At 39.8% G+C, this 15,714-nt stretch overlaps 1 protein-coding gene and 1 long non-coding RNA gene across 2 annotated transcripts in view; both read left to right on the top strand.

Moving 5' to 3' along the window:
• LOC307012229 (uncharacterized protein) overlaps positions 1 to 15,714 on the top strand; it is a 48,524-nt gene that overhangs the window by 17,047 nt on the left and 15,763 nt on the right. Inside the window, exon 7 of the mRNA XM_079638645.1 lies at positions 5,479 to 5,820. Within this exon, the coding sequence (XP_079494771.1) occupies positions 5,479 to 5,820 (342 nt within the window). The remainder of the gene's footprint in view (positions 1 to 5,478; positions 5,821 to 15,714) is intronic.
• On the top strand, positions 10,427 to 14,353 carry LOC307011126. The gene is made up of 3 exons (XR_013800354.1): positions 10,427 to 11,832; positions 13,074 to 13,780; positions 13,847 to 14,353. It is a non-coding gene; the product is annotated as an uncharacterized lncRNA (long non-coding RNA).

Raw genomic sequence — 15,714 nt, 5'->3', positions numbered from 1 at the left:
GTCATGATAGATAGAGTCATTTTTACATCACTGTGTACTCACGGGCACAGGCGAGTTACAAAGACAGAGAGAGAGGTACAGAAGTAATGAACATTCAAATAAACTTAGAAAAAGTAAAGACTGTAGAACATTATTTTGGGCTAAATAGAAGGATTTGCTTCATACAAAGATGGCTTATCACTTCTGTCGTTCCTGCTGTTTGCGGCTATGGGTAAGCTTAAACTTTTTTTTACTGTCAAGATGGTAGTACAACTACACTTATCAAAACAATTCATGCTATCAGAGACAAGTAGACAAATCTAGGTGGAGGTCTGATAATATTAGGCGACACACACAAGTTGACTGATGTTTGATAGTTGATTATATTGGAATATAGTCATGATGCACTTGCTGATTTTTGCTCAGTTGTTTTTTCTAGAGTAGATACTGTACATTCACAATCTTTATTGCACAATGTTTGATGAAGTTGTTTCTTCCTCTGTGATTTGTATCATTCTGTTCAATAATCATATCTTCATGTGACTAAGGTGAGGCCTCTGTAGATGCTTCCTGTTGTCTGACTAATTAAATAGACATTGTTTTCACTCCTTTTCTTTCCATTTTCTTGGAAATTATTCAAGTGTTTAGTTAATTTTGAATTAACTCACCCTCCATGAAAAAGGACTTTTCTTCAGTTTCTCTCTCCCCATAATTATTTTAATGAAAAACACATTAAATTATTATAAAGCTATAGCTTTTACATTTTAAATCGACTGGCTATGTGCATCCTCCAGCTAGCCTAAACATCTCTGTAGCATTAGTCTTGTCGCTTATGAATTATTTTAGTATGCATAGCACATGTACGAACCAGTTATTTCAATGTAAATGGCCAATCTTATCATAAACCGTGCACAATAAACGTATTCAAGCAACAAGATCCAGTTCCCTTCTGTATTTTCATTGCATCAACTGTGGCTCTTTGAAAGTTAAATGACTGACTATAGGAGCAGATTAATATAAAGAAGCTGCCTCATTATAAAAGTCAATGCACCTTCACCATGGACCTCTAAATATGCATTTTTTAGTTACTTTACAGTTGTGTTTATGAAATAAGTGATTATCTCTCAGACTGTCGTAATTATCATCAACATAGTATTTAAAGTAGTATTTTTTTTAGATTGTCTAATTCCCAAAACCAAACTGAGCTTCTTATTTTGAATACATTTATTATAACATTTTATTTTATTTTATACATTATAAAAATAAATTTTTAGCAAGCAAATCTCTTGCTTCAACTCTTAAAAGCTGTTCTTTGCTGTGTCAGAGGACTGAGGATAGTCATAATACTGGGCTCAAATAAAATGACTGTCACTACAGTATGTCATTTTTGATCATCGTCTTTCTCACAGATTTAGTTAAATGTTTAGTTATGTTTAGTTAACATATGAAAAGCCAACTATCTGTGTATGCTATGCTGTAATTTTTAACATTGATGTGTTAATTGTTGACAAAGGAAGTAGCATTGGTCAGAATTAGCCTTCCTGTATGTGGCCATATGTGGTTTAAAGAGGAACATTAAACTATTTAGACCACTTGTTCTGTTTGGACTTAATAATTGCTCTGTTATCTTGATTGGGTTAGGGTAATAGGATAAGGTAACATTCCTACTAATGCCTATAACTGCAGATCACATCAACCTTGATGGTATATTGATGTCTGACCCTTTAAAATGTAACTGGGATATTGGAACAGGCGACTCAGACTAATGGAACCGAAAATGGGGTCATGTCATTTCATATGAAATATACATACACAAAGTACACACATACACACTATTGGGAATATATTTATTTGATGACTTTTAAGTTACACTACATCAGTTAGAAACATTTAAAACTTACTTATATCGGAAGCTTGACAGGATTTTGAAGGTTTGCCTTTCTTTCAGTTGGCCTAAACTAAATTGAAAATTGCAATCTTAATTACCGGTAATATGTAGCCTGGGAAAACCCAGACCACTTCCGGCAAATTTAGATTTGCTCTGCAAGTGGGTCTGGCAAAGAGCCCATTGAAACCCATTTCCAATCCGCCGAAATCGCGGCACCAATCAGAAACGTTTTACACGATGACGACAGAGCAGAGACGGTAACGCAGATTTTGTACATTACAGACATGGATGCCGCCGTGGAACATCACAACATCACTCGTTCGAATCAGCTATCGCGTCTGTTTCAAGCGATTTAAAATGGTCATTTTCGTTAACACAAACAGAGAATTGCTGAGAGTCTCGAGATGTTTCTCCGTCGCTCTGCATACGTCATGTCATTCATCGCTCTGATTGGTTTTAGATCTTTCCGACGTCTGTTGGTGACGCCCCTGTGGAAATGAATTGTCTATGGAGCTTTGCCAGACCCTTACTCAGTTACAACTGAGAGGGTCTGGGTTTTCCCAGGCTAGGTAATATGCTGTATCAAAATAGTATTTTCAGAAAACAAGATATTGTTGTTCTCTAGGGGGGTTTACCATCAGGCAGATGACTGAATCATGAGCAGTGACTCTGTGACTCATTCGAATACCAGGATGACTTTTGTTGTGATGATGCATTCATAAACGTATGGTCAGCAATTTACCACTCCGCACTGTGGCGAATGTATGCACTTAATCGATATTAGCCAGATCCTCCTAATTTTATTTAATATAGTAGCTGTATTTTAAAATCTTTACCTCTATGCTGTTTATCTTGTAATAAGATATGTGGTTGTGTACCAATTGATATAAAAGAAGGAAAGCAGATTTTGTCTACACACATAACCAGTGTTGTCTCTATAAAAAGAACAAAAACTCATTGCCATTGATTAGCTTTTGCCATGTATAAGACTCTTTTGTCTGGCTGGTTCTTAATCTAATCTTAGTCATATGTGTCTCTTTTGTGCCAGCTGTACCTTTGAAACTGGAGTCTGTAGTTTTGCCATTTAAACAGCAATAATGTTTTAATATCTTTGTGATTAAAGGAGTTCATATGCAAGTTTGCTTATCAGATTAGTGATCTAAATAGTGCATAATTCAACACATTTCATAATAATTTTACCTCAAAGCATTTAAAATGTATGGAGCCCACTGTATGTGTGAAAAAACGCAACTGTCTTAAACTAAAAATACTTTGACAAAGTGCTTTAGAAAGCTGTAATGGTGTGGTTGTATTATTATTATCAGTAGTATATTTATATGTAGATCTAGTGTCCGATTAGTTTAATCAAAATGTATAATGTTTTTTCTCCATTAATATCATAGTGTAACTCACTCTCTGCCCCTAGTGGGCGCTAATGTGCACACACAACACCACAACATCCCCCCCCCCCCCCCCACCTCCACTTGAACTCATTATTTTAATACCTAAATTATATATGGATCCAATAATCTATCAAGATGTACAGGATGATGTACATTTTAATGTTAATTTTTGCTTGTAATCTGTGATGATTTCAAATGCAAGGTCAGTTAGCGGATATGGAAATAAATACCAGGTCAAAAATGGACAGCAAGGTTTGGTTGGTCTTCAGTGATGTTTGCATGGTGGACGTCAATTTGCAAAGCAAACTAACTAAATGTACCATGTGTTTTAAACTCCTTATAAGCCTGAGTGATTTGCTCTGAGTAACATGCACAGGTATTTGCTGTCAATAATTTTTTTTTTTTTTTTTTCATTGACCATTTCTTAATTTTTTGGTTACTTCACATCAAGTATTCTTCTCTCAGCAAAACGAGCTGCTGACAATATTGCATAACCAATGCACCTTTCTCCATCTGTCTCTCTCTTTCTCTCGTTCTCTCTCTAAGCTAGAACAGGAGCAGGGAATACTGCAGTGCATATATCTTCTCTCTCTCTCTCTCTCTCTCTCTCTCTCTCTCTCTCTCTCTCTCTCTCTCTCTCTCTCTCTCTCTCTCTCTCTCTCTCTCTCTCTCTCTCTCTCTCTCTCTCTCTCTCTCTCTCTCTCTCTCTCTCTCGTATGCTCATATTGCTGGCTTCCCTTACCCCTCCCTCTCTGTCTCTGCTCTCGTTTTCCTCCTCCCTCTGTTTTCTCCTTGAGCACAAGTCCTGAAACACAGGGGGACAGAGGCAGGAAAGCTGACGCATTTCTGTTCTACCTGCCAGTACCTGCAGAGATACATTTAAGGACGCCAAAGGAAGAGACCACATCGTAACAGTATATGTATTTTCCTGTCAACACCCGTGAAACCACCTGGATACTTCTGGCTTGTAACTTCCATGTTTTATGGACAGACTTTCATCCTGGACCTTTTCTGTGTACTGAGTTTTCTAGCAACAAAGAAGCAAGGAAACACTCATCTTGGTCTCCAGCTTTCCGTTTGACCCTACATTGAGAGTTGTGGACATTCTCTGAATGGACAGGTGGACAGTTTTGATGCCTTTTAGGAGATGAAGTTGTGATGAAGCAGCGCACCCTGCCTGATAGGTTTGAGACTTGACTGGGAAAGTGTATGTGTGTGTGTTTGACAGCTCTGATTCATAAGTTTAGTTGCATTTGTTTGGATATGTGGCTCTGCTGACAGATTTACTCAAAATACTTTCAAACATTCATGTAGGAGTGGTGCACTGCTCATTTCAGACCTTCTCTAGTGACGCAGCTCAAAGCAACATGACGTTTTTCTATGATATTTGGATGTCATTGTTGTTTGTTCATTGATGCATTGGTTGATTGAAATGTAACTAGGCCTGTTTAAGAAGTGTCATTCAGGTCAGTAGGTAAGAATGGCGTATTGAATCCGCTTCCATGACATCACTTTAACCTATTTGATGTTTACGAACGTAATTGCAGGTGCCTTTGTGGTTACATAATAACTGTAACTTTGTTTTGTCGCTGAGCATGAGGCATTGCAGAACTGTTGTGATCTGGGACAATCCGGTGTCCTGTATTCCAGCTCTTTCTATAATGTCTCCGGTCACAGAAAACTGCATTGTAGAACAAGGACCCTTAAGAGCCTAATTGTTCCATCTAATTTTGAATAATATAACTGAGCATCTTAATTTGGGAGTACCTGAGTGACTTAATGTTACTATAGGTCTTTGTCTCACTGTTGAAGACGTAGGCGTTAAATTGAGGTATGCTACTGAAAATGGTCCGCAAACTTCGGTCAAGCATGGTGGGAAGTTAAGATCGCAGTCGACTGCCTAGTGGCAGTTTGCAGTTTGTTTTGTACTGCAGTGCAGAGTGGAGTGGAGCAAAATCGGTCCTGGCCTCGCTCTGGAGACACTGTGTACCAGAACAACACTTGATGAGTTGATGGACTGGGCTAAAGAGTAAGGTCCTCTGTGTCATAAAATGTTATCCACCATGGAGTTTAAACACAGATGCACTTTCACCTGGACCTGACTGGACTGGATTCCCATGTAAATTGAGGCTATTTACCTGAAGGTGGGATTGGACTACCATCAACAGACCTTAGGACCTCACTAAAAAAGATTATCTTGACATTTAGCTCCATAAGGGCACGAACCTCTTGGGACTCACTCTGAAACAGTGGATAGAGATGGAGTACCTGGGCGACAAGTTGTCGGTGGCCCATTCGCAAGTGTCGGGCTGGATGGGAAATGTACGCCGTTCCCTTCAAGGCGCTCTCAATTTGGTCTCCAGCAACATGGAGAGAACATCTGGAGGAGGAGATGGAGAGGACGGAGGTGGCTTTAAGAGGGCCGCGTCTCTACGTAGCCTAGCCAGTCGCAGCCGTGATTCCTTCCGCAGATTCAGCCTGCGCAGCCAACAGCGCTTGTCCCTGCGCAGACGAACCACCTCACTGGCTTCACCCAGCACTCACTCTTCTGTAAGAAAAACTATTTGCAATTTCTATCTCTGCATTACTCAACATCATTATCTCTCAAACCATCCATCACCCAGCACAAATACAGGGTAGTGCACATGCTGATTTTCCCCTGGCACCATATCGCCCTCAATCTTTGTGTAGGTGGTCACTTTCCATTTAAACAAAATTGGTTAATTGCTTTTTTCATTGTCTGAAAACAAACTTTTGTCTCAAGTTGTATGGCAGAGATAGGCAACTCCAGTCCTGAAGGGTCACTGTCCTGCAGAGTTTAGCTACATTCCTAATCAAACACACACCTGAAAAATCTAACTTAATTCTTCAGGATTGCTTGAAAATGGCTGGCAGGTGCAAGTGATATAGGGATGGAACTCAGCTTTGCAGGACAGTGACCCTCTAGAACCGAAGGTCCCCATCCCTGCTGCACAAAGCTCCTAACGCAGGGTTGCTCAATCCTTTGTTGTCATTTTCATGTGACTTAGCGGTCAGTTGTTTCACTTCCCCTCCATTAACAAATCCTTATCCGTGTCTTCATAGGATAATAAAGTGAACGTTTTAGATGCACACATCAGATTCTTAGCAATATCAGAAATAGAAAATATCAGGTCATCTGGGGACTTTTTGCCTGTCATATGAATACTATGAATTCATGCATACTTCTCTTTTCACATACTGTTTAGAAGGGAAGTAGGCATATTTGGACGCAGGGTAAAACCTGAAATGGGTGGGTCAAATAAGGGAGACATCCAAAATAAGTATTGTTGATGTGCATACTAGAACAGGGTTGGGAAACATTGGAGTTTTTTTGGAGATGAATTTAGAGACCTCCTGTATGTCATTCTGTCTGGATAACCTTTAGAGCTCCAACAACTGCTGATCTGTTTCTATATGTTGTATACATTTTTCTTTCTTTTGTGCCTGGTATGGTACCTCTCCATCTCCCCATCTATTTGTATACATGTGTTGGTGGTTTGACCTTTGCAGTGGTATGAGAGAAGCTTTGAGATGCACAGGGAGCCCAGAAGGGCATTCTGGGGACACTAGGTCACCATGATAGACACAAAATGTAAGCAACGTCTGCATAGATGCGGATTCATGCATACCGAAGCCTTGTACATAAGAGGTAAACTCAGATCATTGCAATGGCAGTTTGCATATACACTTCCTGGATATTTACATGCATGTTATCAGGAGATATTTTCTTTTAACAAAAGATCACATACATTTTTTTTTAAGTATTTGTGCTGTTGTTTGAGTTGTGCCTCATAATCAATGCCTGTCGATATTTAGGTATGTATAAGTTGGGTTCAAAGGTTGTTGCCCATGCGTGCCAAACAGAACAGTGAGTGATCTCAAAAGCAATAAACTGCTGTTTGTCTTAGACAGTGAGGTGAAGTGTATTAGGCAATGCTGGAGGGCAGGTTTTCAACTGGATTATAATACCCCCTGATAGCTGTTTCAGTCATGTCACATCTCATAATGCTCATTCATTCTACTCTGTCAGTCAAGGGCTTTTCCTCCATCACTCTGAAAGAGTGAACAAAAGGAAGAACTGCACCGTACATTGGTCCTTGCATTCAGTGTCACAGGAAACAGGCAAAACAGGTACATAATCATTGTAACAAAATTAGCTAACCATAATGAGGTGTTTCCTGTGTCCTTCAGTCATCAGCACTCGCTCTGTCACACACTGGCAGAGTGCTCCATTTCCCTTACTATATATTATCACACACATGAACAAGCTGAGATATGAACACTTTGCCTGAAATAGTTTGAACTTCATAACAATGGCTCAGGGTTACAGGCTCAGAATTATTATCTCTGTGAGAGATATAAATACAACCATTCATGATGTGCATTTTTAATAGATTAATAAATTAACTAACTTTATTTTTAAAAACTTTTTATTTTAGAAAGATGTATTTTGAATGTTTCATCTGCTGAGCGATTGGTCTCTGGCTACATAACAGTATACGTAGAGATGCACAGATTACAATTTTCTAGGCCGATTCCGATTTTTCATTGAGTTTGACCTGCCGATTCCGATTTAATTTTTTCTAACCACTTTACAGCACACACAAATATTTATTTTCTATATATATTTTTTAGAAAATGCCATATACTTTTACCCAAACTGAATATTAAAAACAAGTTTAAATGGGTCAATTTTCTATAAATATTTTTGAGTCTTCATTTTCTTTTCTGACGTAGCCTACTCCAGGTCTTGTTAAAACACACTAGATATGCAAATTCTGTGCATTTTGGGCACTTTTTGTGTGAAATCATATTTATTTTGTCCATCAAAACTGTGCTTTCACTTTAATTGACCGTGAGCAGCGCAGCAAAAATAGCCTAGGCGCCGAAACCCCCGCTTCACTGCTGCTCAAGCGACGCTCCTGCTTGACGCTCACTCGCTGCTCCTGCTCGTGGTGTGAATCCACATTGATTAACATGCATGGCGGAAAAAATACGCGCCGCTCACGCTTGCGGTGTGAAATGGCCGTAATTCACGAGGTTTTACATGTGCGTTCTATGTGCACATGCGATGCTGATGTTGCGCGATGTTAATCATGCGGCGCCCAAGTGCATTTGACCAGCATAAAATCGGCATATATCAGACTGACCGGCCGGTCGCCGGTCATGCCCGATCACGTGAAATTTGGCCAATTACGGTCACCAGCCGATCAATTGGTGCATCTCTCTGATCTTGTAAATTAAATATGGTATTTATTTAGACTAAGGTTCATTCTGGAAGGGGATTCAGAGTGATACCTGTTTTTAGGCTACATATTCAATCCCAATTCTCTGTCTTACCCCTTCCCCTTACCCCTTACCCTTAGTTTTGCACGTTCACGTGAGAGTAAGGGCTATCACAATTCTCGTTTTGATCGAGGGGTAGGGCTAAGGGTGAAGTAAGCCCTCGAGAATTGGTATAGCCCTTACCTAAACTAAGGGGAAGGGGAAGGGGTAAGACAGAGAATTGGGATTCACCCTAAGTTTGGGACTCACACCATATTTTTTATTCAGTCCAGTCTTAAAATCATCTTACACTGCTCCTTCATAACACTGGAAACTCAGCTGTTAATGTTTGATGTTCCCTGAGGTAAACGTCGCCACACCTTTGGTGGGAATGTTTTGTGAGACTGCCAGGAGATGTAAATGAGAGCCTGTGAGCAAATACACACACCTATAAACGCGTCCATGCACTACTGGAAATAAAGAGAGGTTTAACGATTGCTTGCGTTGAGTGTGAAAAGACACAAAGAGGAGATTCGGATTTGGAGATGAGACTCGCAAGTGTAAATAGAAACACAAACGCATCTTTTTTTCTCCCTATAACAGGCCAAACATCAGCGTGTTAGATGGTAAAGTGACGACTACCCTTTCTCTCATCTTTTCTTTCCATCCGTTCATTGTTTCTTTGCTTCCCCTGACTCACACTTCCTGTTCATGTAGTGAGATGGTGAGAGGTTTTCGAGTTCTCTCTGCTGTGTATTTATTTTCACACTGAAAGGTTCAGATAAGAGTGTTCTTATCCAGGGCTTTGCCCTTTAAAATAAGATATTGTTCTATCTAGAGCCTACACCCTTATATTGTCCATGTGGTCCTTTAGGCTGTTACAACTAATGTTAGTCCTAAGTACCACTCCCTGTGTGTGTGTGTGTGTGTGTGTGTGTGTGTGTGTGTGTGTGTGTGTGTGTGTGTGTGTGTGTGTGTGTGTGTGTGTGTGTGTGTGTGTGTGTGTGTGTGTGTGTGTGTGTGTGTGTGTGTGTGTGTGTGTGTGTGTGTGTGTGTGTGTGTGTGTGTGTGTGTGTGTGTGTGTGTGTGTGTGTGTGTGTGTGTGTGTGTGTGTGTGTGTGTGTGTGTGTGTGTGTGTGTGTGTGTGTGTTTATTCATGAGTGATCGGCTGGCACATAATATCAGTCCCTTTCCAAGGTGATCAAGCAGTTCATAGGTGTGTCATCATTCGAAGTGCAAAGCTGTTATTAGCGAGCTTTGTTTATGATATACCTGCCGTGAATAAACTCAAACTATTTGGATAGCCAAAAATTAAAGCATTTATAACCGAACACACCCATTTCATAGTTTTTGAGGGTTGATATGTGCAAAAGTTCACACAGACATTTAGCTGATACATTGTTTTCATAGCTGATGCTAATGAATTAGCGATGCAATGCATGTCAAAAGCTTTAGGTTAATCAGCCACCAGCTGTTTACGACATTCCTCTTGGCTTTTCTGGTCAAGTGATTAGCATAAACAAGTGTAATTCCAGCCTGTATTTTGGATTTGGATTAGTTTTTCAGGAAATACTTTTTTTTTTTTTTTTACTTAACACAAAGATTAAGAGAAGCTTTGTAAAAATATACTCTGTTTCTAGCATTTTCTTTAGTAGAAGCGTCCATTGTATTACCTTAGTATGGTACTCTTACAAAAATATACCATAGTTTAAGGTTAAGCAACTGGTTACCCTGGTTTGACTTGAGGTTCATATTTTAGTGACTTAGTGGTTACTATCACAGAGCTGTCTGAATCGTTGTTCTCTTGTTTTTGAGCGGATTGTACAGTCATTTGTTTCTTTGTTTGCTGCAGCATGTGTTTATGACTAGTGGTCAAACGAAATGGATTTTTCAGTTGCCAGTGCTGGTACTGACATCTACAGACCAGAGCGGTCCATTGCCAATATTGCAATATTGAGATGTACACAAAATTCCTAAAATAGAGTGAATATTCATATAGGGTGTAACGGTCCTCGGTAAAAAATCGAACCGTATCATTCTCCTCCCACGGTTCGACATGCACTTGCACTGCGGTTCATCTCAAATTGTCAACATAGCCCTCTTGGCAAGTATCCTAGCAAACATATTAGGCTGTCTTAAAGCTAGAGTAGGTAATGTTGGAGAGCTAGCCAGATTTGAAAGTGGCACCTCTTCTAAGCTCCGCCCCCTCCTGTCAGTGCTCTGTCCAAAGCTACGCCCCCCCACAAACATGAACGCGCATCCACATTTGGAGTCAGCTGCATGTACCTACCAGTGATGCGCGGGTTGATCCAAAATGAGCGGGTGCCTGCGCCCGCGGTTACGAGTCATCCAAAAATATTTTTAATGATATTCGGGTCGCGGTCGGTCGGGTCGTTTACCTTTGTCATTTATATAGTACTAGACACAATGTTCTATGAAATACATAGGTCTACACTTTATTGTCTGAATGCGCGAGGATGACGCACGAGCAGTCTGCAGATGAAAGTGGGAAATCCTTATTTACCTTTTGAATGTTGAGCGTGTTATTAACTTTTGAATAAAAGCTGACGCGGGACAAAATGCCCGATTTCCCAACACGTTGAACTGAGCAATGCCATTGTGCCATTTTAATAGGCTACTTTTAAACGCATATAGCTCAGTAATGTCAGTTTTATGTATTTGCTGAGAGGGGGCGTGGTTTTTGTTGGGAAAGTCCGGGGAGAGACGCACACGTCGATTAGGCTGGATAAACACATGCAGCATCTTAATTGTTAAGAAAATGAAACGAAATAAATGAATAAATCAAGCCTTTATTACATAACACTAGGCTATATCATACAGCATTCTGAAAAATGCGCACCCCTAGTTCCTCCGTCTATGGCCCATGACGCGATGAGCATTTACTATAGCTACTTTAAAAAACGTGGGTCGGGTACAATATTTTCTTTCTTTTTTTTGCGGTCCGAGTTGCGGGCGGGTTAGTTGAAAACGTCGGTCGGGTGCGGGTTGTTTATACATTGACCCGCGCATAACTGCTGTGCACGCAGTGGTGCTCGGGCACGAGACATGAAGGCATCTGATTGGTTCTTTACATTCGCACCGAATGGCAGTGATTGGTCAGAGTTTTTACTGTCCTACAGCTGCTACAGAGGTCAGATTTGTTTCATTCCTTTTTCTGAACACATAATGTATTGACTACTATCAGAATGGAAGGACCATTTCACCCAGTATAAAAAAAAATGTTTCTGAACAGGATTACCAACCCTACCTTTAAAGGTGCCATGTGTAAAAATTTAGGTAAAAATATCCAAAAAATGAGCTACACGCATCAAAAGAATGAGAAGAAATAAGGGCAAATGATGTCATTAAAAAAATGTCAAGTTATAGTGCTGCAGAGATATCAACCTTAATTAGCATTAGCATTACTAGCCACGGCCCGACAGGTGTTGTAATACCAGTTTCGGCCATGGGAGGCGGTATGCGGGGCACATAACCACCAGCCAACCTGCAATACACGAATAACTCGCACAGCTTGTGGGCGTACTTGAACCTGATGTCTATCGTGTGGAAAGTACAGCCCACTACTTCATTTCAATTCAGGGAAGAGAGCGGAAGGATGGCTGAAGCCTTTGGCAAGAGACCCCTACAACCACCGCGCTCTGAAGCACAAATCAGATCAGATAAGAAAAGGACCGCTCGTCACGGTCCGGGCTCGAAAGCGCGGGGGACGGCGAGCGAACTGCAGCGCATAGCCCTGTTTTACAACGTTCAGCACCCATTCTGACACGCCCGGGATCGCTCCCCATGCTTTCGCACGCACAGCTAGGGGCAGAATGGTCTCCGTGTTCTGACCGCCGCACTGCGCGGGTTGGAGAAACTGAAACGGAGGTATCAACACGGCGCGCGCGCCCTCGTTGTCTGAATATTGCTGCTCTCTGACGACAGCAGCCGCTGTTTCACATTCAATGACTCGGTCGCTAAGGACGGAGAACAATTTGTGGCGCGAACAGGTCATTTGTAGCCTACTGTATCTTTCAACAGTGTTCGTGTTTTTTTTACTATAGTAGAGATGATCGGTTCACGTGCGCTGTCTGATGTTTACTGCATCACTCGACATGGAGAGGTTGGGTAAAGTAATAATTACAAGAGCTTCACGGTTATCAGATACAAGCATTCAACGGCCCTGTAGTATATAAATATAGGTTATTTGTGTTTGTGCACGTGATATCAGGAAGCAATGTAATAACGTTACCTGTAATACACACATGATGGCGATGCGCAAATCGAGTGTGTGTGTGTGTCACAAATCATTATTGTTTCTTCAACTTATTAAAATATCTTACTTTACTGCAACTATCTGTTTCTGCTTCTTTATCATATTTATAGTGTGTGATTTATAAAATACCATATCCTACATCACATATTTTGATATGTGAGGTATACTGCCCCCATCTGGTATGGAATGTGGAGTATGACTTGATTTTTTTTGCCAGACAATTACACATGGCACCTTTAAGTGAACAGAAACGGTCGATAAAGAACGCATGTGTACAGTATCAATGTACTGGATCCATTCATTATATCTTAAAGGGACAGCAGCCTAAATATTCCTGCTGTCTGCATGCGCTTTTAAAGTTAATCAAACAACAAAATGCATGTAAATCACTCACTGCTCTTGACTGAATAGCTTTTGTAACTTTAATAATGATTCATCTTTATTTAATTTACACAGTGAAGATTATATGCAATGTTGTTTAACAGTTGATTACTTTATTAAATTACTGTACCTGAAAACTACGGTTAGATACCTAAATAACTTGAAAAGCACTTCATTTTATTTGTATCTTTGCCCCATTTTATTTTTTGTGCTGTTGCTTGCTTGTAGTTTTTTTTTCACATATACCGAACCGAAACTGTGACCCTAAAACCATGATAAAATCTAGAGATAGAGAGAGAGAGAGATAGAGAGAGAGCGGTCTTGATTCTCATTGCCCTGTTGCCTGTTACTCTTCCTGACAGGAAAGGCAAAGCTGATAAATGACATCCTGTGCTGTGTTCTCTAATGCAAACAGCCTCAACACACACTCTCCGTCTCTTCAGACACTTACACATACTCTCTCTCAGTATTACTAATGACTCGATGCTCAGGTCGATATCTGTCGTCTTAAATTCAGAATTTTGCTCTGGTGACTGTGTGTCAGTTAGTTCCATTTTCCATTCATGAGTGCATGTGAATTTTAAGTGATTTGCTCATGCCCCACAAAATGTTGAATTCGAATGGCAGGAACAGGAATTTATTGAATGGACCCTTTGCAATTTGGTTTTCAGGTGACACTGCACTTGTGGGTTTAATTAATCAAAATTATGACTTGGCCTATAGAAAGTAGTTTGAATTATTTGTAAAATGTTTTTGTTGTTGTTGTTGTTGTGGAGAAGACCAATGAGTTGATCTGTCACTTCCTCGGCCATTGTATTAGAAACACCCTCAGGTGTTCATTTTGTATTTTTTTAATTTCCTGCCCACACAAGTATAGGTCTGGTTTCACAGACAGGGCTTGGATTAAGCCAGGATTAGGCCTTAGTTTAATTAGAACATCTAGCTTTTATAAATGTGCCTTAGAAAGAAAAGAAAAAAGACTGATGTGCGTCTTGAGACAAAACATTGGCACTAATATATTTTAAGAGATCCCCAAGTTGTTTGTATAGTTAGAACATCTTAAACATGCATTTTAGCCTGGGACTAGCTTAAGCCTTGTGTTTGAAACCCGGGGATAGAGTTATAAATGTGTATTACATTAAAAAAAAAAGACAAAAAGAAAATATTACTAGACTTGCAATGTTGATAACTCTGGAAACACGTCATCACAGTCTGTGAAAAAGGTCCATTGTAATTCAAAGAAAGTCACTCATCAGAGAAACTTTATTATTTCACCACAACAACAAATTGACCGGTCACTGGTCCTGTTAAAGGTGTCTGTCATGTAAACCTGCTTAATGGTGTTTGGCTACATTTTGAAGAGGAATAAGAGCATTATGAGAAATTCAGTTTTTTTCACCATGTATATGCATATATATGAAATATATGTGTCTAAATGCAAATATTTAATGCAAATTTTATAGATAGAATTTCAAACATTAATTATTAATATCATCTATTAAGTAACATTACATTCTGCAGTTTCGTTATTGTTAATGAAAACTATTAAAAAAAATGTTGTTTATTGAAATAAAGCTGAAATAAAATATAGTTATTAGATAATAAAACATATTTTATATCAGTTAGTTGCTAAGGCAATATTTCTCATTTTCATTTTTTTTTAAAAAGTTTGTTGAAGTACTAAAATTACTTAAACTAATACAAATAATGTAAAATAGAAATATATATAAAAAAATTGCAAAAGCTAAATGAAAATGAAAATTCTCCAGGCATTTTCAATTCAATTCTGATTGGCACAAACCCCTTACTGTCATAGTGATCACACTCAGTTCTGCTTGTGATCAAGGAGCTTGTGTGTGTGTGTGTGTGTGTGTGTGTGTGTGTGTGTGTGTGTGTGTGTGTGTGTGTGTGTGTGTGTGTGTGTGTGTGTGTGTGTGTGTGTGTGTGTGTGTGTGTGTGTGTGTGTGTGTGTGTGTGTGTGTGTGTGTGTGTGTGTGTGTGTGTGTGTGTGTGTGTGTGTGTGTGTGTGTGTGTGTGTGTGTGTGTGTGTGTGTGTGTGTGTGTGTGTGTGTGTGTGTGTGTGTGTGTGTGTGTGTGTGTGTGTGTGTGTGTGTGTGTGTGTGTGTGTGTGTGTGTGTGTGTGTGTGTGTGTGTGTTAGATACACTGTACCCTCTGTAGTCTCCTCATTAAAAGAGGCACGGTTGAACAGACACACTCACCAGTTCAACCAGTATATTTCTATGAGGCCATTGAACTACTTTCATGCGAGTCTCACCAGTGTCTTCATGTCCTGTTTTTCCTTGTCATTCATTTTCACTATTTTCACTATCTGCTTCAGGTTAATTTCCTGGTGTCACATTACTGGCCTTAAGATATCAGCAGCTGCCCAGCTATGACTCTATGGTGGTTCTGAATACTTTGTTTCAGGATGATGAACTGGCGATGGTTGGGTTTATAGTTGAAATGTGGTCGGGGTTAATAGTCCTGCTGCTCTGTTCTG

This window comes from Phoxinus phoxinus (genome assembly GCF_949152265.1).
Source record: "Phoxinus phoxinus genome assembly, chromosome: 15".
Lineage (NCBI taxonomy): Eukaryota > Metazoa > Chordata > Actinopteri > Cypriniformes > Leuciscidae > Phoxinus > Phoxinus phoxinus.
The sequence above is the reverse complement of the archived record's forward strand: the minus strand, read 5'-3'. Positions and strand labels throughout refer to the sequence as shown.